At 41.2% G+C, this 23678-nt stretch overlaps 1 protein-coding gene across 1 annotated transcript; it reads right to left on the bottom strand.

The window, feature by feature from the left end:
• Positions 1-5611: 5611 nt before the first annotated feature.
• DEPDC4 (DEP domain containing 4) lies at positions 5612-23676 on the bottom strand. Its single transcript, XM_070408836.1, is given in 14 exon segments — positions 5612-5740; positions 5743-5874; positions 11120-11198; positions 14948-15073; positions 15381-15523; positions 16310-16536; positions 18844-18895; positions 19741-19776; positions 20274-20384; positions 20387-20418; positions 21628-21697; positions 21700-22026; positions 22029-22037; positions 23436-23676. Coding segments are annotated over 14 exon segments (1623 nt in total). The 3' UTR covers positions 5612-5702.
• Between the last annotated feature and the right edge of the window lie 2 nt (positions 23677-23678).

Here is a 23678-nt window from a genome sequence, read left to right on the forward strand (position 1 = left end):
ACATTTAACTTTAGCTCTGAATAATAAACATTGTCTGAGATGATGCATTAAAGATCTCTATTATTATAGAAAAATGTTGATGATCTTTTTTTTGAACACTTACCAAGAGAAGTAGAAAAATTAGCGATGATCTTAAGTTTGAGATTTGCTAGAAGTAGAGACAGAACTTAGCCACCTAAGAGTTTAAAATTGTTATTATAATTTGCATGCATGGAAGCAACATGTTGGCTATGCATCATATACACCTTAAGACAGTAGAGGACTAGGATTTACAGCAATGAGTAATCAAGATATAACTGCCCTCTCAAACACTTTTCTATCTTGGTTTTGAAATTTTTAATTCAGTGGTGATTGGCTTTAAATATAGTAAACTGATCATGTCCATCTACTTCTCTGCCTGTCCCAAATCCCTTTAAGTCTGGAGAAGGGAGGCAAATGAGATCAGGGAGGCATACACAGAACACTCAGATGCTACTTGTGATATATTCTTTCTCAACCTCGGAGGTAGGCACATAGGTGTTTATTGTATTAGAATCTATACTTTATTATGTGCATAAAACAGTTCATATAGTTTATTAGAAGAGTAAATCCTGAAGTATGCCACCCTGAAGGGTGCCATTAATGAACAAATGTGGAGGAACTTTTTAAAAGATAGAAAACTAATTGGATTAAGTTGTTAGAGAAACAAGGACAAGAAAACCCATATCCCAGATCAGGACAGGAGAAAACTAAAGACATATGAATAATTCGAGAGATAATTTAGGACAAATCCTTGAGTAGAAGATCATGGGGAAGCCATGTAAAGAATGAGTTGGAGCCCTGGCTGGTTTGGCTCAGTGGATAGAGCGTCAGCCTGCAGACTCAAGGGTCCTGGCTTCAATTCCAGTCAAGGGCACATGCCTGGGTTGTGGGCTCGATCCCCAGTATGCGGCGTGCAGGAGGCAGCCAATCAATGATTCTCTCTCATCATTGATGTTTCTATCTCTCTCTCCCTCTCCCTTCCTCTCTGAAATCAACAAAAATATATATTAAAAAAAAAAAAAAAGCATGCGTTGGAAACAGCTAAGCCCTATTCCCTCTCTTGGAGTTGAGGCTTAGCAGAAAGAGTAGAAGTGTAAGAGTTGGAGAGAGAAACAGAATAGAACCTGAAATAATGTCATACCCACTAAGAGTATCAGAATTTAAAAAAAATTAAAGGGGCAGCTGATTGTGGCACTGATCTTTGGCTAAAGACAAGAGCTCAGACCTCATTAGAAAGAATTCTGACTGGGCAGGGACCTAAATTTAGTACACTTTTCTCCTGCTGGGGAAAGACACCCTAATTAGAACTTAATTCACTGTCAGGGGAACAGGGAATCATAAATGAAAAAAACATACAGCCAAGCATTAAACATTTGAGGGGTGCTTAACACCACCAAATCCAGCAAACAAGAATGAACCCTAGGGATTAAAATCAGCAAAAGAAACTTTTTAAGTAATATTCTCTGAGAGACTGGTGAGAGAATTGCATCTATCACAACAACAGGTTGCTATAACAAAGATAGATCTTAGAAATTAAAAGTAGAGATTTAAAAACAATTTTTTTTTATTGTTTAAAGTTTTACATATGTCTCCTTTTTCCCTAATTGACACCCCCCCCCCCCCCCACAGCCATTTCCACCCCTTTAAGTAGAGATTTCTTATGCTTAATTGATGGTTGAGTAGCAAAATGGATACTACTAAAGACTGAAAAACAGAAAGAAGCTGAGGGAATTTTCCCAGAATGTAGCATAATTGGGCAAGGACTGGGGTGGCTGGGGAAGAGGCTAACTAACCAAGACAGTGTAGGCCAGGGGTGGGCAACCCCTGGCACGCGTGCCAAACATGACACACCAGTAACTTTTGCTGGCACGAGAAACCCTCTCTTATAATCTTCCATTTACAATTTTTTCTTAATATCGACTTTTTTATTTTTTAGATAAATTCAGTGTAGGTGCGTCTTAGATAAATAAATAATTTTACATAAGTTATCTTTTTAAAAAAATATATATTTTATTGATTTTTTACAGAGAGAAAGGGAGAGGGATAGAGAGTTAGAAACATCGATCAGCTGCCTCCTGCACACTCCCTACTGGAGATGTGCCCGCAACCAAGGTACATGCCCTTGACCAGAATCAAACCTGGGACCTTTCAGTCTGCAGGCTGATGCTCTATCCATTGAGCCAAACTGGTCAGGGCATAACAAGTTATCTTAAAGACCATAGACATGGATTGACGAGAGAGGGGAAGAGCAATTTCTATGCCTCTACCTTAACTCTCCCTGCCTTCCTAGATCCGACCAGTGTTTTGGTTTCATCCACATACGCTTGTGAATCTTTGTTCTCAGTGATGAATTTTGTTAAGTCTCGCAATAAGAGTAGCCTGATGGATGAAAGTAGTAGCTTGTGCATATCTCTGAAGGTCACTAAATATAAACCTGATGTAAAATCTCTGTCATCAGTGATGCAGCAGCAAAAGTCCCACGGATAATATAAAACGGAGTCATAAAGTTTTCTGTCGGACTATCAGTGTACATGTATACATTAAAAAATAAATGTATTTCTCATCATCATATACTATGTTTTTGTCGCTCGAATGAATTTATTATTTCTTCAAGGTTCTTCACCTACATACACCTTAAGAGAGATCAAGTAGGCATAACATGTTCTCAAAAAATTAGGGTTGGCACACAGAAGAATTTTGAGTCAGAGATTTTGCTGGTTTTGGCATGCACTCACAAAAAAGGTTGCCCACCCCTGGTGTAGGCTATGCTGTCCACTTAGACTCTATAGAAGAAGAGGACTTGGATGAGCTTTCATACAGGACACAGATACCCTTGCACTTACGACCTATTCTGCGATGTCCATTCACATACTATCCTGAAGCTTCTAGTTCCCATGTTTTTTGTCTGTTTTCAAGTCTCTAATCCTCCAGTATTTTTATACAAACTGGACAACTGGAAATGCTGCTCTCAGTTCTGTTCCCTGGGGTCATTTCCCTTGCCCCATGCAGGTTAGGCATGCACAGCAGCATGCCATTGTCCAGTGGAAGTGGCACATACAAGTTTGGACTCAGGTTGGACAAGTCAATTGCATGAGCTCACCCTTAGAGAAGTTGGTGCACTGTTTACCTTTCCTTCAACTCACATCTGTGACCTCATGGAGGTTCCCTAGTACCAAAGAGAAATAATTCAAACCTGGCTTATAGGTAGTTCTGCATGATATGGTTGGCACTGGCCAGAAGTGGAGTGCTGGCATTAATCAAATATTGAATTATACTCCTGTGAGGGAATCATTTGGGCAACAAAGAGTTGCCTCATAGTGTCATTGATGTCAGAGTTGTTAAGGGACAGAGTTGCAGCTACAACACCTGGCTTTTATGTTCAAAAATCTTTCTAGCACGCAAGCAGTTGCATAGTAAAAGCACCCCAAAATTCACTTGTGGAGAGTACAGGGAGGAAAGATTTCCAGAAAAAAAAAGGATCTCAAGAATCGTTTTCAATCTTGAATATTATGTATATAAATTATATGTGAGAAGTGTTTTGTCTCAACATTTATTTCTTTTTTTTAAAAAAAATATATTTTATTGATTTCTACAGAGAGGAAGGGAGAGGGACAGAGAGTTAGAAACATCAATGAGAGAGAAACATCGATCAGCCGCCTCCTGCACAGCCCCCACCGGGGATGTGCCCACAAGCAAGGCACATGCCCCTGACCGGAACCGAACCTGGGACCCCTCAGTCCGCAGGCCGATGCTCCATCCACTGAGCCAAACCGGCCAGGGCAACATTTATTTCTTTGAGTTAGAAAATCTTTTACTTACCTGGATAGTAGCTAATAATGTGAATAATATAAGAAATTTAAGCATTCTTATGAATCAGGCTGTGAATTCCCATGGTAATTTATTGGATATTCTATCAGGAGGTAAGCTTTACAGTGACGGGAGCTGGATTTTATTTATACAGGGAAAAAAATACTTTGCATATAACGAGTCTCTCAAATTGGGAATTCTATTTAAGCCTAATAACTGTAATTTATGGAGCTGTCACTAGGTGGAGTGGCACCTCTTGGTTAGTATTTTCTCTAGGAATTAATGCCTCAACTTACAAAAATCATTCAGTAGAAGACAATTCCTTTTTGTAAACAAGATTAATCGAATAGTAGTATATATGTTGATGAAAATAAGCTTCATTAGGAAATGTTACAGGAAATGTCATTCAATTTAAATAATAATTTAAAGCATTTCAAGCATTGCTGAGCAACTCTAACTTCTAGTAATTCTATTTCTAAATTGGATTTTGCCTTAATCAAAGTCATTTACTTGCTAAAATTTTCCCTTCTGAACCCAAATAGGTCACTAGTAAATCCAGGTCTCTGATTCCAGAGCCCATTCTCTTATTGTCTACCATACCACATGCTCTCCCTCGTGCTTCTGATATTTCTGGTCCAGTCTTATAAATGCAACCTCTGCATGTGCATTTTTATTCTAGACGCAGTGGTTCTCAACCTTCCTAATGCCGTGACCCTTTAATACAGTTCCTCATGTTGTGGTAACCCCCAATTTCATTGTTACAAATTGAACATAATTAAAGCATAGTGATTAATCACAAAACAGTATGTAATTACATATGTGCTTTCCAATGGTCTTGGGCAACCCCTGTGAAAGGGTCGTTTGACCCCCAAAGGGGTCTCGACCCACAGGTTGAGAATCGCTGTTCTAGAGAGTAAAAAACAAAACTGAGGCTCAGAGGGAAGATACTTACTTAAGGTTATATATAATCTTCTAATCATCAGATCCAATGGCATGGTAATATACACTTCCAGCCATTCATAGTAATAAGGAGGAATCCCCCACCAGACTTACACAGAACAATAAAAAGGAAACTTTCCTTAGGTACCTCCCTCCAATTAAGAGGAAGGGAGGGAGGAATAAAAAGAGGGAAGGAGAGAGGAAAGAAGAAAGCCATAAAATATTCTATAGACTAAAGAAGAAGTAGAAAATGCAAAATCATGGTTTTAGATATTCACAAATTTTAAATTTATGGCTTTTAAAATCTTCTTTCTTAGTCTTACACTTTTTAGATGATTCAGTGTTTAAGTAATAGCAGCCCAAGGGGATAGCTTAAAAGTTATATATGCTAAGGAAAGTGCATGTTTTTCAATCTTGAATATTATGTATATTAATTATATGTGAGAAGAGTTTTGTCTCAACATTTATTTCTTTGAGTTAGAAAATCAAAGTTAGAAAATCAGGTATGAAATGTTCCTTTTCTGTGGGAAAACCAACCTAAAGATAGTATATGTACCAGATCCCTAGTAGCACATTTAACACATGACTTCAGCAGCATGATAATTAAGTACATCAGCATACATGAACTTAATTTATATTCCCTTTTAAAATTAAAAACTTCTCTAACATTTTAAAAAAAGATTTCTCTTTGCAACTTTCAACTATATAATTAAGTATTATTAATTATAGTCGCCATGCTGTACATTACATCCCAGGACTCATTTACTTTATAACTGGAAGTTTGTACCTTTTGACCACCTTCCTTGACATTTTAAGCACGATTACATTTACAATGCTTGGAGGCTAGTCTGTCCCTGAGGTGTCAGTGTGGTAGTTTGAGGAAATCCCCGAGATTTGTTTACATTTACAAATTGTAGTTTTCTGCCACAGAAATGTTAATGCAAAGCTTCCAGATGATGTTTTTGAAACTCCTAAATTTCTATCTTTGTTTCAAAGAGATGCGGGGGTTACTAGTAATCTCAAGAGCCAACTGGTGAAGAAACTGAGTTGTCCTTTCCTTGTGTTTTTCAAATTCCTTGTATGTCAGGCGTTGGCAAAATGTGAAGCCTTAAAAAAAAAAAAAAAAAAAGGACAATAGGAGAAGCAAGTTAAAAACAAAACAAAACAAAAAAACAGTAACAAAAAAAAATGTATTTACTCAAACTGGCTTTATTCTAGACTTATTTTTCCCCTAAAATATAGTAGATAATTGTACTTGCTATACTCAATTTTTTTTTAATAAGAGAAAGTTTATTTAGAAAGTCGTAGAGGTAGGAGAAGTGAGTGGTAGAAGAAATGGGCTCAGGAAACAAGTTACAGAGGCCAAAGAAGGGCCCTTGGAGCTTAGGAGAGAGAAGGGTAAAGGTAAGGTGCCTTGCGGGTGGGGGAAGGAGGAGGGAGATGGGAAAGGCGGGGTGTGGAAAGCTCAATATACTCATATTTTGCTTCAGAGTAATAACACTGAATCCTCACAAGTGCTCTATATTTAGCAAAAACACTTTTATTTTACATTCATTATTTTATTTGATCTCCAAAAAAACCCCATGCAGTATAAGAAGCAGTGAGGAACTACTCCCCCAGTTTCTATCTAGAGGAATATAAGGAATTTAAGTGGCATGGCTGATGAATTGGAAGTGTTGGGTAGAAAAAATGTTTTCCTCTTTGGGCCCCTGGCTGGGCCTGAAAAGTAAACTGACAAAGACAGATTAGCAAGAGAAAAGCATACAAGTCTATTTAAAAATACAAGTTACTAGCTCAGCTCTTATTCATTGGCTCCATATGTGGCAGTCCTAACCTTCCACCACCTTAAAATCACCACCTTAAAATGCAATCCTTCTTAAAATCATGAATTTCCTTGGCTTAATGAGTACAACTTCACCTAACTCCCCTCCTAACATTTCATTTCTGTCTCATTGATAGATTCCTATTAACTTACCCTTGACCATTAGTGTCCCTTAATGTTTTATCCTTGGATCTCTTATTTTACTCAATATACTCCAAACAGCCTCAATTTTCACATGCTCCCAGATATTTAATTTTAGCTCCTATTTCTTCCCTGGGCTTCAAAATTGCACATCTAGCTTCCCTGCTGAAAATCTTGACCAATATGTCCCACATGTATCAAAAGACCAAAACGGATTTAATCATCTCCCTAAATGTGTTCCTTTTCCTGTTTTTCTATCTGAATCTGTGGCAGTCACCCCACCTGGAAACTTGAGAGTCATCTGTGAGTCACCTATATCTCTCAAACCTGATCCCTCCTCTTCATCCCCCTTGCCTCTGCCACAGTACAGGCCTACCTCATTTCTCACTTGGAGCACTCTAGCCTCCTAATTAAGAACCCTGCCTCCAGTGCCCCTGGCCAACTTTTCTCCAACCTGCAGCTATGCCTGCTCTATCTAAAATACCAATCTAGCCATATCACTTTCTTAAAAATAACGTTCGACGTCTCCCAAATGCCTAGTGAATTCCATGGTTGCTAAATAAGGCCCTTCATAATCTGACATCTGCCTGTTACTCTAGTTTCAATTCTTGGCAACCCCTTGCTGCAGTTTCTAGCACTTACTTATTTTTGCTCACAGTGTTCCTTCTGTCCAGAATATCCTTCATTGCTTTTTTGGTTTAGCTCATATTTACTAATTCTTTAAGATTCCTAGTAGGCATTGTCACTTCCACAAGCCTAGCCTGATCCCCTCAAAAGAGATCAGGTAAATTCTCCTCCTCCAGCCTTCCATAACTCCTCTGGCTCAAACATATCCCTATTATATTATGTCTAGAGGCCCAGTGCACAAAATTTGTGTACGGGTAGGGTCCCTAGGCCTGGCTGCCGATCAGGGCCGATCAGGTTCCCCACCTTCCCTTGCCACCCACACACCTCCACCATGCAGCCCTCCCACCCTCACCTCCCTGCCTCCTCCTTCCCTCACTCCATCAGCACCCCACCACCACTGCTGGTTGCCTGCCATGTTCCACGCTGCCCCCTGATGGTCAGTGCACGTCATAACGAGTGATCAAACTGTTCTCCCTGTTGAACTCCCGAGGGGACACTTTGCATATTAGCCTTTTATATATATACTAGAGGCCTGGTGCACAAAAATTTGTGCACTCAGGGGGGTAGGGGAGGTCCCTCAGCTCGGCCTGTGCCCTCTCGCAGTCTGGGAACCCTCAGGAGATAATGACCTGCTGGCTTAGGCCTGCTCCTGGGTGGCAGAGGGCAGGCCCAATCCCTAGGTGCAGCCCCTGGTCGGGCTCAGAGCAGGGCTGATTGGGGAGTTGGGGCGCCGCCCCCTGTCATGCACAGAGCAGGGCTGATGCCACCCTCAGTCACACTCAGGGTAGGGCCGATTGGGGGGTTGGGGCGCCGCCCCCTGTCACACTCAAGGCAGGGTTGATGGGGAGGTTGCGGCACCACCCCCTGTCACGCACAGAGCAGGGCCAATCAGGGGGTTGGGGCGCTGCCCCCTGTCACTCACAGAGTAGGGCCGATAGGGGAGTTGGGGCACCGCCCCCTGTCACACACAGAGCAGGGCGGATCAGGGGGTTGGGGTGCTGCACCCTGTCACACTCAGGGCAGGGCCGATGGGGAGGTTATGGCTGTACCTCGTCATACACAGAGCTGGGCCTGTGGAGGGGGGAGGAGGGGTTGGGGCGCTGCACCCTGTCACACACAGAGCCGCAGGGTGATCAGGGGGTTTGGGCGCTGACCCCTGTCCGCTGATCCCGGTGCCGGGAGGCCTCGCGGCTCTGCTGATCCCAGCGCTGGGAGGCATATTACCCTTTTACTATGTAGGATAGAGGCCTGGTACACGGGTGGGGGCTGGATGGTTTGCCTGAAGGGTGTCCTAGATCAGGGTGGGGGTCCCGCTTGGGTGCCTGGCCAGCCTGGGTGAGGGGCTGATGGCTGTTTGCAGCTGGTCACACCCCCTTCAGGGTGGGGGTCCCCACTGGGGTGCCTGGCCAGTCTGGGTGAGGGGCCGAGGGCTGTTTTCAGGCTGGCAGGTGACTGAAGCCTCCAACTGCTCCTTTTTTTTCTTTTTTTAAATTCTGGGCCAGCTTTAGCTCTGAGGCTTGGCTCCAGTTCTGAGGCCTCGGCTGCTGAAAGCAGGTATCTGGTTTGTTTGGGTTCTATAATCGAAACACTGTTTCAACTCCAGCTCTGAGATCCCGGCTGGCTGAAAGCAGGTTTCTGGGGTTTTGTTTAGCTTCTATATTTGTAACAATGTTTCAAACTGCAAGCTCAGAGGCTGGCAGTGGCAGGTGGAGAACGTTGGCTTCCTCCGTCACTGAAGCAAGCAAGCCTCCTGTTCGCTTCAAGCTGCCTGGCTGTTGGCCGCCATCTTGGCTGGCAGTTAATTTGCATATCACCCTGATTAGCCAATGGGAAGGGTAGCAGAGGTACGGCTAATTACCATGTTTCTCTTTTATTAGATAGGATATATAGATAGATTGCTTTATAATGGTTGTCTCTCTCATATATGAATTCTTCCACTGACTTAATTTATTCACCAAATATCTATTTTTTTAAATTTTTTTCACCAAATATCTATTAAACGTCTATGTGCTAGTCACTTAGAGCATTGGAACATGAGCTTATTGCAAGCATAGGCATTATCTTACACATTTTAGTATTTTTTGGTGCTTATACAAGTCTGACATGTAGTAAATATTAAAAAGAAATCTTTGGTGAATAATTGAATGGATAAATATTTGATATCAGGAGCATTTTACATCAACAGATGAATTTCAAGTAATCAATTACTTGGTAAGAAACTCAAATATGGGGAAAAGAGCATACATCATAGAACATACAGATGGTTTTTTAAAAATTCATTTAGTTGCATATTGATATAGTGTGACAATTTTACTGAATGAGGGATAAACTTCAAGAAGAGACAAAATAGTTAAGCTATTTAGGGAAAAATATCAGATACCTCTTTACTTTCCAAGTGCCTATAGCACTTGGCACTGTGCTAAGCACTTATATTCATTATCTCCCTTTAAAGCATATTGTTGAATGAATGTTGAATGGAAATAGATATTAAAATGCCTACAATTCCTCCATTTTCCTCAAAAGCCAAAAGCAATGAAGAATTGAATGTGAAAAGCTAATATAGTAATGGCAGCCAAATGAGGTTTGTTTTGAAGTTAGATGAGATCAAATGAATCTGAAAAGATTCCTGATGTTAGGTTCAGAATACTTAGCATCATTGTTTAATTGCATCAAAACAGATAGAATACAGGTGGTAACATATCTGTTGACATATGCCCTGTGTTCAAAGAAGGACATGAGAGAAAATAGCTGAGAAATTAGCTGAGAAATCCCAGTAACTCAGGCAAATAAATGTATGCCCTACTCCATGAATGTTTTTTTCTAAAAATTAGTAATGCCTTAGAAACCATCTTTTAAAAGAAAAAAATGTTAACTACTTTTCTAGTTGGCCAAGTTACTTAACCTCTCTAAGCTTCAATTATTTATAAAAATGGGATAATAATACCTACATAGATTATTGTATAGAATAAATAATTTCATAAATCCATGTTAGTGCCTGACACATAGTAGGCTCAACATTAGTGTCAACTAATATTAAACATTAGCAGTATTCAATATTTATAGTTTATAATAGATTATTAATTTAAATATTAAGTATTTTATAACTACCCTATGAAGTAGTTATAAAACGATGAAGTAGTTGCTATTATTTTTCCCATTTCATAGGCGAGGAAGCTGAGGCATAAAGAGGTTAAATGACTTGCCCAGGCAATTTGGCCCTGATAACCCACTTATGGCAATTATGCTATTTTGTCTCTCACATGACAATCTTTGGAAATTTGCACTAAAACTATTTTTTAGTTTAAAGAAATCCTAAATTAGGGAATCAGCTGGACTGCCAGAGGACACTGAGTGAAAAAAATCTTGGAGCCTATTCAACTGCTGGCCAGGCTACTCCTCTGTAAAATTAGGTCATTTCCTAAAAGAGAGGAGGGAGGGGGAGAGAGAATGAAAAACAATAGGAAGACTCAGAGTCAGAAAAAGACAACAGAGAGGGCAGGAGCATGAAAGCTGCAGTGGGTGATATGCTGAAGGGGAGGTGAGACTTGGGAGCAGAATGAGAGAAAATTTTCACCTTTTTAGAAGAAAGTTAACCAAAGAGCTTCCAAAAGAAAAACTAGAGAACTTGCTCTGGAGTTATTAACAAGTAGCCTGAATGTAACCACCGTGTATAACATTATATTTGTATTACATACTCGGGCCCACCCAACTTACTTGGCTATAACTATCATTGATAAAAAAGGAACAAGTCTGAATCAATACCTGATACGGCATCTGGATCTTTTCCATGCAAAAGTTTCTTCAGTTTCTTACTAACCAGGTCCAATAAAGTAACTCGTGTCTGCATAAAAAGGGATTTTCAAATATTTAATACTAGTGGCCCGGTGCACAAAATTCATGCACTTTGGGGGAGTGTGGGGGTCCCCCAGCCTGGCCTGTGCCCTGTCACAGTATGGGAGCCCCGTGATCCATTGCCCCAAAGAGGTAGGCCCTGCCCACCCACCTGGGGCTCCTCGATGGATTGCCCCACAAAGGTAGGCTGGAGCCTGGGGAGGCCTGCGGATCCCCAGGCTGGGCCATGGCATAGGGGCCTCTCTGTGCACCTGTGGACCCTCGGCCAGGGCCACGGTGGAGAGGCCTCTCTGCCGCGGCCCCACCCTTGTCCCTGATGCTGCAAGTCCCTGCCCACCCGTGCCTGCTGCACACGCAGCCTGCTGACTGGTCGTTACTGTGATGGAGTCCCGACCAATTTGCATGTTACCCTATTATTAGTATAGATGATTTTTTTTTTCCTATCCAGAAACATAGATAAAAACGTAATGGTTTTGACCAATGAGTCGGGGAAAACATTCCAGCTGTGGAGAAGTGGTGGGCAGCAGACCTCTGAATTATAAAAAGTATGAATTCTTGAAATTTTTTTAGAATTCTTACAATTGTCTACTTTCATGTGTGAACTACATCTGAAACTAGGTTAAGCAGTCATTAGTGTAATGTTCTGTAAAAAATTATGGTTCTAAAGTAGCCCTGATCTAAATAATCTTACATTGTAATTACATGGTAAGTATGTAAATAGTAGCTCTAAAATACATGAAAACATTATCATCTTAAAATGGATAAATGCTCCTTTTCCAGGTTTTGGGTACACAAAGGTAGTCCCAGACCACAACATGTATCTCTCAGCTAATATTGCTACAGAGGGCATCCCTACACCCACCAATGCTGAACCTCCTGTCTACACAGCTTCTTCATCTTGCACCCCAGGCTGCCTTTACATTAGCTTCTATACTCTTGCCAATTTCAAGTCATGAAGCTGTCTCCATTAATTCATTCTGTCATTCTGTAAAAATTTAGTGAGTGATTGCTATGTTCTAGGTGACAAACAGATCAAGTTTCTGAACTCTTGGAGCTTACAGTCTCATGGAAGAGAAAGACAATTAAAAAAGAAACCCCTGCAAATAAATAAATAAGTAAACAAAACCACAAAAAAATAAAAAATCAGCAAATACATCATCTATTTTCAAGTAGTGTTAGTGCCATTGAGTAAGCATGAAGCAGGGTAACAAGCTAGAGTGAAGTCAATGGGTAGCCATCCTACTTGAGAAGGGCTTCTGCTGAGAGTAACATTGTAAGCAGAGGCCTGAAGAGATGGGAAGGAGTGAGCCATAGAAGATTTGGGAGAAAAATGTTCCAGACAGATAGTAGACAGCATAGAAAAAGCTCCGTAACAGGAAAAAACTTGGCACGTTTGAGAGCCTCCATTATAAATGCTGCCATCTCAGCCTCCCTGAAATACCTTCTGCCCTAATCTCCAGAGAGCAGTCATGAGAGGGCTTCTCCCTGCTTCCTGAATCCCACATTCGCACTTCCTTCAGCCCACGTCAATTCCTTTTCTCCTTTGTGGCCTGCTGCGAAATTTAAGCCAGTATGTTTCGTTATAACACTGCTCACGCTGACGTGAAGGGAAGGTCATAAAATGAAAAAGTCCTTTCTAATTTCTTGCCTGTATGTAGGAAAGAGAATTCATTTACCCAGGGGAGGAGGCAGGATGAGAAAAAAGAAAGGGGAGAGGCTAAGTGCTAAGGAAGAGGGAGAGGAAATGTTCTTTCTAAATTCCTAGTTGAAATCTGGGACTCAATTTACAAGTAAACTATAGACATGAGTTTTGATTTAGTGACTGTAGAATTAAACATTTATGTAACCTGGGCTCCCCAACCTCCATTTATCATATATATATATATATGAAATATATAATATTTTTATTGATTTCAGAAAGGAAGAGACAGGGAGAGAAACATCAATGATGACAGAATCATTGATCCGCTGCCTCCTGCACACGCCCTGTTGGGAATCACAACCTGGGCATGTGCACTGACCGGAATTAAACATGATCTCCTGGTTCATAGGTCAACGCTCAACCCCTGAGCCATACCAGCCAGGCCATTTATTATATACTAGAGGCTCAGTGCATGACATTCATGCACTGGGGGCAGGGGGTGTCCCTCAGCCCAGACTGCACCCTCTTGCAGGGGAATGGGCCTAAGCCAGCTGGCAGACATCCCCTGAGGGGTCCTTAGTGCTGCCACGGAGGTGGGAGAGGCTACTGCCACTGCCGCTGCACTGCTGAGCTCACTAGCCCTTAGCCCGGCTCAGGTTTCTGGCTGAGCGGCGCTCCCCCTGTGGGAGAGCACTGACCACCAAGGGGCAGTTCCTGTGTTGAGCGTCTGCCCCCTGGTAGTCAGTGTGTATCATAGCGACCGGTCATTCCACCGTTTGGTCGATTTGCATATTAGCCTTTTATTACATGGGATTTTTATAAAAACAAAAACAACTATGTATAGAACATAACAACTGACTTACAAATGAGTTTCCAGAATATATTTCATTCAAAATTCATAATATGGGGACTGCTACTTGTATATTCTAATTACCACCTTTTTCTCTGAAATAATGAAAAAGAAACTTCAGTTAAAATTGACAGAACTACAAAATTTAAACCAATATTTATTTCTTATGACATGAGACAAATTTTTTAAGCAAAAAAAAAAAGGGAAGGAAACAATTTTTTTGTACAGGCTTTGGAGAAATACCACTAAAAGTACCAGTCAGTACTAAAATATAGTAGCGAGGCTACAAAACAATCACTTAATCATTTTCTTGATGTATTTTGTAAATATGACATTTTACTAATTCTATTGCTACCCCTCTGTTTCAAGTCACTATATCTCTTGCCTAGATTATTACAACAGCTTCCTAAAGGTGTTCCTGCTTTTACCCTTGCCCCTCAACAATCTATTCTCAACACAAAAGACACATCTATCTTTATAAATGTCAGTCATATCAGACCACTGTTTTGCTCAAACCCTCCAGTGTTTCCCCATTTTATTCCAAGGAGGAGCAAAGTCTCACCGATGGCCTACAAGGGCCCCCACATCTCTGACCTCATTTCCTACTACCTTCCACTCTGCTCACCACTTCAGCACTCAAAAATGGGTTGGGTCACCCCCAAGGCCTCTGCTCTAGGACCCATTCTCTCTCCCCCAAACCATGACTCCCACCCCCACAGCCATTTGGTTGACTCTCTTTCAGTCTTTGCTGAAATTTTACTCTCTCATTGAGCCCAATCTTGGCCACCCTGTTTAATACTGTAAGTTCCCAGTCATCCCCACTCTGGCACCCATAAATCCTCTGAACCTGCTCTTTTTCTATTGCATTTATTGCCCCCTATCAAACTATATGAATTGACTTGATGATTGTGTGTATTATTTTATTGTCTGTCATGCTCACCTGGATATAAGCTCCTCAAGGATCTACATCTGTGTGTTTTGTTTGCTGATGTATTCTAAATGCCTAAATAAAACCGTGCCTGGCACATAGTAATGCACCAGAAATGGGTTGAAGGAATTAATATATTTTTCAAATATTGACATTAAGTCTGCTTCCTTCTCTTTAGTGGGTAGGGGAAGACAGCATTCCTTCAAACTTTGCACAATACAGGCACTTAATAGATTATTTATTAAGTGAATTACTTGCCTTTTTGCTGAACAGAAATAGCTTGGCACTAAATGTGCCCAGGCAAAATGCCAGAGATACCTTGAAGAGCTCAGAGTGATATTCCAGTAGAAACCAGATGAGCTATTCTGCCTGTACTTTTGATAATGATTTGGTTTGAAAAACTGCTTTGGCAAGAGTTTTCAGGACAACCGTTTTGTTATCATACTGTAAACAGAAAGATTACATTAGCTCGAACAGTTTTTCTTTCCTTTTTATTGAATTTATTGGGATGACATTGGTTAACAAAGTTATACATGTTTCAGGCGCACAATTCCACAACACATCATCTGTACACTGTTCTGTGTTTACCACCCAGTCTAGTCTCCATCGCCTCCCTCCATGACCATTTATCTTTCCTTTACCCTCCCCCATCACCTCTCTCCCTTCTCCCCCCAGCAATCACCACATTGTTGTCTGTCTGAACAGTTTTTAAAAATAATAGCCGAAAATTGTTATTGTAATATTTTGTTGCCTGTTTTTGTAACTTGCAGGCATTAGGCTCTGATGCGATAGCCATAAAAGTAAGTAGCCGTCCTAATTCTTCTCTAATGTTGGGCAATAACAATCTTAGATAGAATTGTGTTGCCTCCAGTGCTTCTGTTCTTTTCTCATTTTCTGTTACATGGATTACCAAGATGACAAAGCATGGGACAAAAAATGGAGATTATAGAATTTAGTAGCCAATTAAAATGCTATGATGCTGTACGTATTTGGCTTGTGGATTCTTTTTTTCACCACTTAGAAATTTTTGTTATGAAATATTTAAAACACACAGGAAATTATCTATATAATTCTATATATGCCAAACACCTGTGTAATTACATCTACCATTATCAAACAGTATTTTGTTTTCAACATGGAATTATATGGCCACCTATATAGCTAAAAAAGTTGTGATACTATATCACTCAATTTTTATTTTGCTAAAAGGTCACTAAATACCAGTTTTCTAATCCTGTATTATCAAAATATGTTTCTTAGAATGTCCCTGTGATGTAATTACCGTTGATATAATGTTCTATAGTTAGTTATATTGGATGGTACAATTTACATGGCAGGCAACATTAGTGAAGTGAAAAAAGACTCCATGCAGTACCCTGACACCACAGAAGAAAATATTAAAATGTTACACTCATATAATATATAACATTTCTTCAGTTTGTACCTTTAAAAAGTTTTATTATGCTAGCCAATCGCAAAAGACTGTGAGCCTAAGCTCCAATCAAGAGTAAGGGACAGGTCACATGCGTCAGGATTAAAAAGCCAAGTGGACTGCCCACTCAGCATGTGGGTGCTCCCAGACCATGTGCGTAGGCACCCTCCTGCAAGAGTAGAGATATTTGCCTTCCTGAAAAAAAGTTTTATTATGCAAAAAATTAAAGTTTAAACATCATTTCTTACCTAAAAGTTCAATAATTCCTGAACGAATATCAAAATACTCATCAGTTAACAGGCAATATCTCTCTTGATTATAATATTTTACTATGACATCAAAGAGTATCTTCTTCTGTTTATTCAGCCTTGTCTCTTCATTTCTGTTTTGCACGAACTGCTGACTAACTGAAACGATGAATTGGTCAGGGAAATACTCCACGCATTCAATTGCTGCATTAAGCCAGTTGTCAATCCTGAAGGAAAAATACAAAAGAAAATAAATCAATGGTTAACATTTCCATTTAATTACCTAAAGCACTGTTAGATAAAACATCATCATACCTATTTTATATTTAACTAAATCAAGGAAGAAACTATTTTTCAGAGAATCATTTCAATAAATTTTGCAGGATGAATGAAGGAGAGAATAAGAGGGAATAGCTTGTTTCCTCACCAAATACCACCATACCTTTCCATACCTTTATTTTCTTTCTTCTTTTTTTTAGACAAAAAATTCTTAAATTGATTTCAGAGAGAGGAAGGGAGAGGGAGTGAGGGATAGGAACATCAACGATGAGAGAGAATCACTGATTGGCTGCCCCTGCCTCCTGCACAACTCCTACTGGGGATTGAGCCCAAAACCTGGGTATGTGCCCTGACCAGGAATCCAACTTTGACCTCTTGGTTCATCGGTTGTTGATGCTCAATCACTGAGCCACAACAGCCGGACATTTATACCTTTATTTTCAAGGAGTCAAAATATTTTTGGCTACCTTTTCATTATTTATTTCTAACTTCATGAATTCATCTGTACTGCTCCATTTCATCAGTAGTTTCCCTCTGTTTTCCCACTACAATAATTAGATGCATTTGGTTGTAATATTATTATTTGAAAATAAGATACCAAATATTTCCCCATACAAGATGCACTGTTTATCCTACCACACACTGTCTTCCCTTTCTTCTCTCTCCACCCCAACAAGACAAGAAATGTAGGATCCTTTCACTCCTTCCTTCCTACAATGATGCCTTTGAAAGGCCTTTAATTCCCCCTTAACCTCATCTGCCAACTTACCGACTCCCAAGTTATTATAAGTTCCCTTAATACTATGTCCTTGTTTTGACTTCTTATTTAGTGCTTTTATCTTATACATTCCCACACAGTGTTACATACCAACTTGGAATGTGTGTGTGTGTGTGTGTGTGTGCATGTGTGTGTGTGCATTTGTGTGTAAAAAATGAGAGAAAATAGCACAGATCAAAGTTCAAAGCCATAACAGTGTTTCTTGGCTATTTTCTTTGCATGAGGTTCCTAAGAAATATATCCTATGAAATATTTTTTTAATATATTTTATTGATTTTTTACAGAGAGGAAGGGAGAGGGATAGAGAGCCAGAAACATCGATGAGAGAGAAACATCGATCAGCTTCCTCCCGCACACTCCCCACTGGAGATGTGCCTGCAACCAAGGTACATGCCCTTGACCGGAGTTGAACCTGGGACCCTTGAGTAGGCAGGCTGACGCTCTATCCACTGAGCCAAACCGGCCAGGGCTGAAATATTTAAAAAAAAAATTTTTTTTATTGATTTCAGAGAGGAAGGGAGAGGGGGAGAGAGATAAACATCAATGATGAGAGATAATCATTGATCACCTGCCTCCTGCACACCCCCTACTGGGGGTCGAGCCCGCAACCTAAGCATGTGCCCTTGACCAGAATCAAACCCAGGACCCTTCAGTCTTCAGGCTGACGCTCTATCTGCTGAGCCAGACTGGCTAGGGCCTCTATGAATTCTTGATAATCCTCAAGAATCTTTCCTTCATCCCTCTTCCCTTTATCCTTCCATCTTTCCTTCCTTCTCTTTATTTCCCCAACAGTATATTACACAAAAAAATAGTATAAAAGCATATGTATTATTTAAAGTATTTGGGAGACAGAGGTAAGGAAGAGGCCTAAAACCCTAATTTCCTCTGTGGAAAAATGAACAATCATTTCAGTACCCAAAACTGAAAAATCATGACATAGCAATATAAGCATGTTATTTAGAGATATGGAAAATATGTTGTAAATGGTTGTCATGGGGAAAGGGCAATGGGTGGGGAAAAGGGTAGGGAACTGCTATTTTTGGTAAAAAAACCTATAGGATTCTTTGAATGTTTTACATTACATGCATATATAACACATATAAAAAATAAAACATTTAACAAAATGTACATAAGAATACCAGCTTTCCTTCCCTACTGTGTCTTATTTACTTATCCCTCCAAGTCTGTTACCCCATTGTTACAGGCAACAAATATAAAACGTATAACAAATTGCTTAGCACAGAGAAAGGTCCAACAAGTGGGAATTATTTTTGTCAGCATCTTTATGGATTAATTACATTCATTTTTAGTTAGGAATTTCTAGAGGTACCCTGTGTCCTCAAGGGAAATTGATGGGACAAGTTATTTGTTCATTTGTAATACATAAAAACTATAGTTCTGTTGGTTCCTCTTCTTCCGCCTATCCTCTAAATATTAGTCTTCCTCAGATCTCTCCTAGTCCCTCTTCTCTTCTCACTCTTGACATGCTTGCTTTACACCCCTTTGCAGGAAGCCACCCATTCTCTTCACTAGCAGAGAAGTACAAACAAGGATCCTGGAATGCTGGTGAACCTTGAACCCATGGCAAGGGCCAGAGTTATGCTCCGATTGTCTAGTCCAGACAATGGGGGCTCAAGTTATTTCCTGACCAAATAGTCTCAGAGTAAATTCTACTAATATTTACTGACCTTTAAGATAGTCTGCCTGTTACCGCAATTACCTGCCTAAGAGCTAGATGTGTATCCAAAATTGAATAAAAGGCTGGTGAGGCCTGGGCACCAGTGGAAGTCCTTCCCCTTTAGTTGCCCCCAATATTTCTAAATTATTTCCTGTCTCTTTCATTTGCGTGCGGCCCCTCTTCCAGATCCTGAACCCTAAACCACGCGGGACATGGGGGAACATACACACCCTTTCTTTGGGCACCCTGTATTTCCCTTATCACACTTTTTCTAACTTGTTGATAGCCTTTGCTCCTTTAGGGTGCAAACAATGCTTGTCCTGCTTCTCTCATGGTTTGACCAAATGCATAAAGGGTGTAACCATTAATGAATTGTGTACGCATTCCTCTTAATTGCCCTGGGTATGGGGCTCTTCTTTCCACTGTTAGTGACATAATAAGGAGAAAACCACAAGTAAATGAAGTATCTAGTCAAGAGGAGTAAAGCAAGAGGTAGCTTAGCTAGTTTGTTTTGAAAGGCAAATGGCAGGGAGATGCTTAGGAGGGGCTTACACAATGGACAGAAGATACACTCATTAGAAGATGGTATTGGATTAAAAAGAATAAGGACTGGTAGTGTAGAATATAGCACCTCCAGTTAATCTGATCATGGTTGCAAAAAATAAACTAAATGTTATTGGATCTAAGTTGCCTCACTTGTCTTGTTTGACGTAATTGCTATGTAGAAGGAAACTTTTACAGGGAAGTGAATAGTGAGTCAATACGCCAAACACACTACTTTTATTATATCTGAAAAGTCAGTTCTTGGAGACAGTAAAAGGATCAGTGGTTGCCAGGGGTTAGGGGGAAGGGAGGGATGGATAGGTGAAGCAGAGAGGATTTTTAGGGCAGTGAAACTATTCTGTATGATACTATAATGGTAGATACATGTCATTATACATTTGTTAAAGCCCCTAGAATACACACCACCAAGAGTGAACATTAATGTAAACTATGAGCTTGACATTGATCTATCACTATAGGTCCATGGATTATAACAACCATTTTGGTGCAGGATGTTGACAGTTTAGGAAGGCTGTGTGCCTGTGGGGCAGGAATATATGGGAACTCTCTATATACTCTGCTCAGTTTTTCTGTGAACCTAAAACTGATCTAAAAAAGAAAGTCTATTTTTTTAAAAGTCAGTTTTTCCTTACAAACCTCTGAAAAAAATAATGAAAACAAATTACCTTCTTTTGAAAGCAGGAGAACAGGTTTGTCAACTGTTATATTTGGAAGTAAAGCCAGATTCCCACTCTTTGCATGAATAAGTTCCTTAATTCTTTTCTCATCAATTTCTGTGCTAGAGGATTTGAAATTATTTCATCTTCTGGTCTGTTAAGAAATAATATGTGAATTTTCCCATTATATACAGGACCAAATTTTCAAATAACAATTTATTAAACTTACGCATATATTCCCTAGTTCCAAAAAAGATCTCAGGCAGCTTACAATAAAAGACACAAGTAATAAAGTCTGTATATATAAAAGCCAGCCACCTGAACACTGTAACGACCAGAATGACCTGTTGCTATGATGCCCACTGCAGCCAGTGAACCAACCCAATGGGGGGGGTGGGGTGGGGCCAGCTGGCCAATCTCCTGTGGCCCCTCCCCCCAGCCGGCCCCACCCCTGATTGCACTCCCCACCCTAATAGGGGGCAGCATCAGCTGGCCAACCTCCTGCAGCTCCTCCCCTTGGCTAGCCCCGCCCCAGATGGGCCCCCACCACCCCAGCTGGCCAGCAGCCCCTCCCCACAGCCAGCTCTGCCCCCTATTGCTCCCCCACTCCAATCAGGGGCAGGGCCGGCCTGCCAACCACCCATGGCCCCTCCCACAGGCCACGGGCCTCCAATTGGCCCCCCACCCCATTCTGGGGCGTGGCCAGCTGGCCCACTGCCCATAGCCCCTCCCCATGGCCAGCCCCACCCCCAATCAGCCCCCACCACCCTGATTGGCCTGTGGCCCCTCCCCCCAGCCGGCCTGGCCCTGATAGGGCCCCCATCAGGGGCAGGCCAGCCAGCCAACCTCCCGCCATCTCCTTTTCTTGACAGGCCCGGCCGGCCCTGATCCGCCCTGACTGGGGCCAGGCCGGCTGGACCCCACCCGTGCATGAATTCGTGCACTGGGCCTCTAGTTATTAGATAGTAGAATATCACCAAAAGAGGACAGATTAGGGTTGTAAATAAAGAGAAGAATATATTATAAATAATAATTATAAGGTGAAACTGTTGCTATGATAGAAAATTTTTCACAGTTTCCAGAAACCTTGCCTTTTTTTTTTTTTACTTTGGGTAAGTCATTTTTCAAAATTAGGAAACAATTCATCATTGGATATAAAGTTTTTCCTGGTATAAATTCTGCAAAATTTGTGTTAATGTCCTCCACCACAGTTTTAGAGCAAATGCTGAAATGCTGAATTTTTACATGGTTATTTCTTTTATTGACTTCTGAAAAAAACTGAAAGCATAATATTCAATTTTAGCTCAATGACAACTGTTCTGCCATAATCTAAATACAATACAGTATTTCGATTAACACTAACTTTAAAGATTCCTTTGCATTTATTTTATCTGTTAATCCATTCTCAGCATTGTTTTTTCTTTCGCAAAAAAATAAGATGATTTATTGCCTAGAAACCTATAGAGTCTATTTTTTGAATCTTCAAATTCCAATTCTTTCTCATTTTTGAATAGCTTCACTCCTACTGGTTGAACTATCTTATGGTTCATTAGAACTTGGCAAAGACGAACTCCTTTAACATGAGAGAGATCATTACTACTTAGGCACATATTTTGCATAAGATGACTTAATACTACATCAACAGCATCAGAACCAGTAAAACAGTCTTTGTATGTTCATAAATGATGCCTCCTCCTTTTTACTTCCACTTGAGTCTGATGGGAGTGAATAATACCATCCCATAGCTGAGTAGCTTGAAAAGACCAGAACATCCTGAAAATTAAAACAAAAAACCCAAACACATACTTAAATTACACAAAAATTATTAAAATATTTAAGTTTTTCAGTTTTGACACCTATGCTTTTTTTAAATCCTCACCTGAGGATATGATTTTATTGACTTTAGAGAGAAAGAAAGGGAGAGAGAGAGAGGAAGGAGAGAAAGAAACATTGAACGGTTGCCTCCTATATTTGCCCAGACTGGTGATGGAACCCACAACTTACGTGTGTGCCCTGACTGGGAATGGAACCTACAATCTTCTGGTGTACCGGGATAATGCTCCAACCAACTGAACCACCAGGCCAGGGCAACCTTATGCTTTTTTGTTGTTGTTAATCCTCACGCAAGGGTATTCTTCTGCTCCCCCTGATCCAGGGTATTTTTTCCATTGATTTTAGATTGAGTGGAAGGGAGGCGGGGAGAGAGAGAGACACATGGACTGGTTGCCTCCCCCATGATCTGGATGGAGCCTGCAAATGAGGTACACGCTCATGATCCTTCAGTCCCTGGGCTGATGCTCTAATCACTGAGAAACTGGCTAGGACAACCTTACGCTTTTTTAATGGCATATCTGCTGCCATTGTTAAGTTTCTACTCCTCCAATCTTATCTATAATTATAAAAGGGTAATATGCTAATTAGACTGGACGTCTTCCAGACATCATTCCGGAGTCCTTCCTGACAAAGCCGGGCGAAGGAATCAGCCTGGGTCCTGGATGCCGGAGGGAAGCCAGTGCCGGAGGGAAGCTGGTGCCACCTGGGGGGAAGGTAGGCCTATGCTTGCCCAAATTTTTGTGCATCGGGCCTCTAGTGTAAACTATAAAATATTTACTAAGATTGCACCAAGTTTGTCTGGGCGTGATGGATGGGGTAGGGCTGGAGTGGGGTGGAGCAGGTTAAAGGTCTATGAGTGGTGGAGACAATGATATTTTCCAATGGACCATCTGCCATTAACCTTCATTAAACAAGTGGGCTAGAAGAAATAGGAACTTGTGCTCAAGAAACTTGCCATCTCATACTTCAACCCCTTGTAGTTCTAAGTGTAGCCTGTGAACCAACAGCATTGGCATCTGGGCATTTACAAGAAACGCAGATTACCAGGCTATTCCTGAATCCACAGACTGCGTTTCAACAAAATCCCCAAATGACTCGTGTGCATATTAAAGTTTGAAAATCACTGCTTTCCTGGACTTCCCAAAGAGAGTCGTTCGGAAAGCCCAATCACGGATCTTACTTGGTCCAGACCAGAGAGGGCAGGTGCACAGGGAAGGGACGGGGCCAGGGAAGGGGCGGGCCCAGGAAGGGGGGACCCCAGAAACCTGAGGTGCCAGGGCCAAACCCACCGCTCCACTGAGCCGCCCGCCCCCAGATCCTAATATTCGGTTGGGTTACCTGTCCTCCTTTTCCGGCAGAAGCCACTTCTACGGCTTACAAAACTCTATCCGGTCCGCCCTGGGCCGGGAAGCTCGCTCCGGCTGCCCAGGCTGCGAAACCGCGGAGTCAAAAGAACCGCCATTCGCTCGCGCGCCGGCCCCGCCCCCGGCCCGAAGCCCCGCCCCCACCTGATCCTCGGGGGCGGAGACCAAGGTAGCCCCCGCCCCGCCCCTTCCGAACCAGCGGGAAGTGACGTCATGC

The sequence above is a fragment of the Myotis yumanensis genome, unplaced genomic scaffold, assembly GCF_028538775.1.
Source record: "Myotis yumanensis isolate MYYU_CA2020_CCGP unplaced genomic scaffold, mMyoYum1.0.hap1 SCAF_3, whole genome shotgun sequence".
Taxonomy (NCBI): Eukaryota; Metazoa; Chordata; class Mammalia; order Chiroptera; family Vespertilionidae; genus Myotis; species Myotis yumanensis.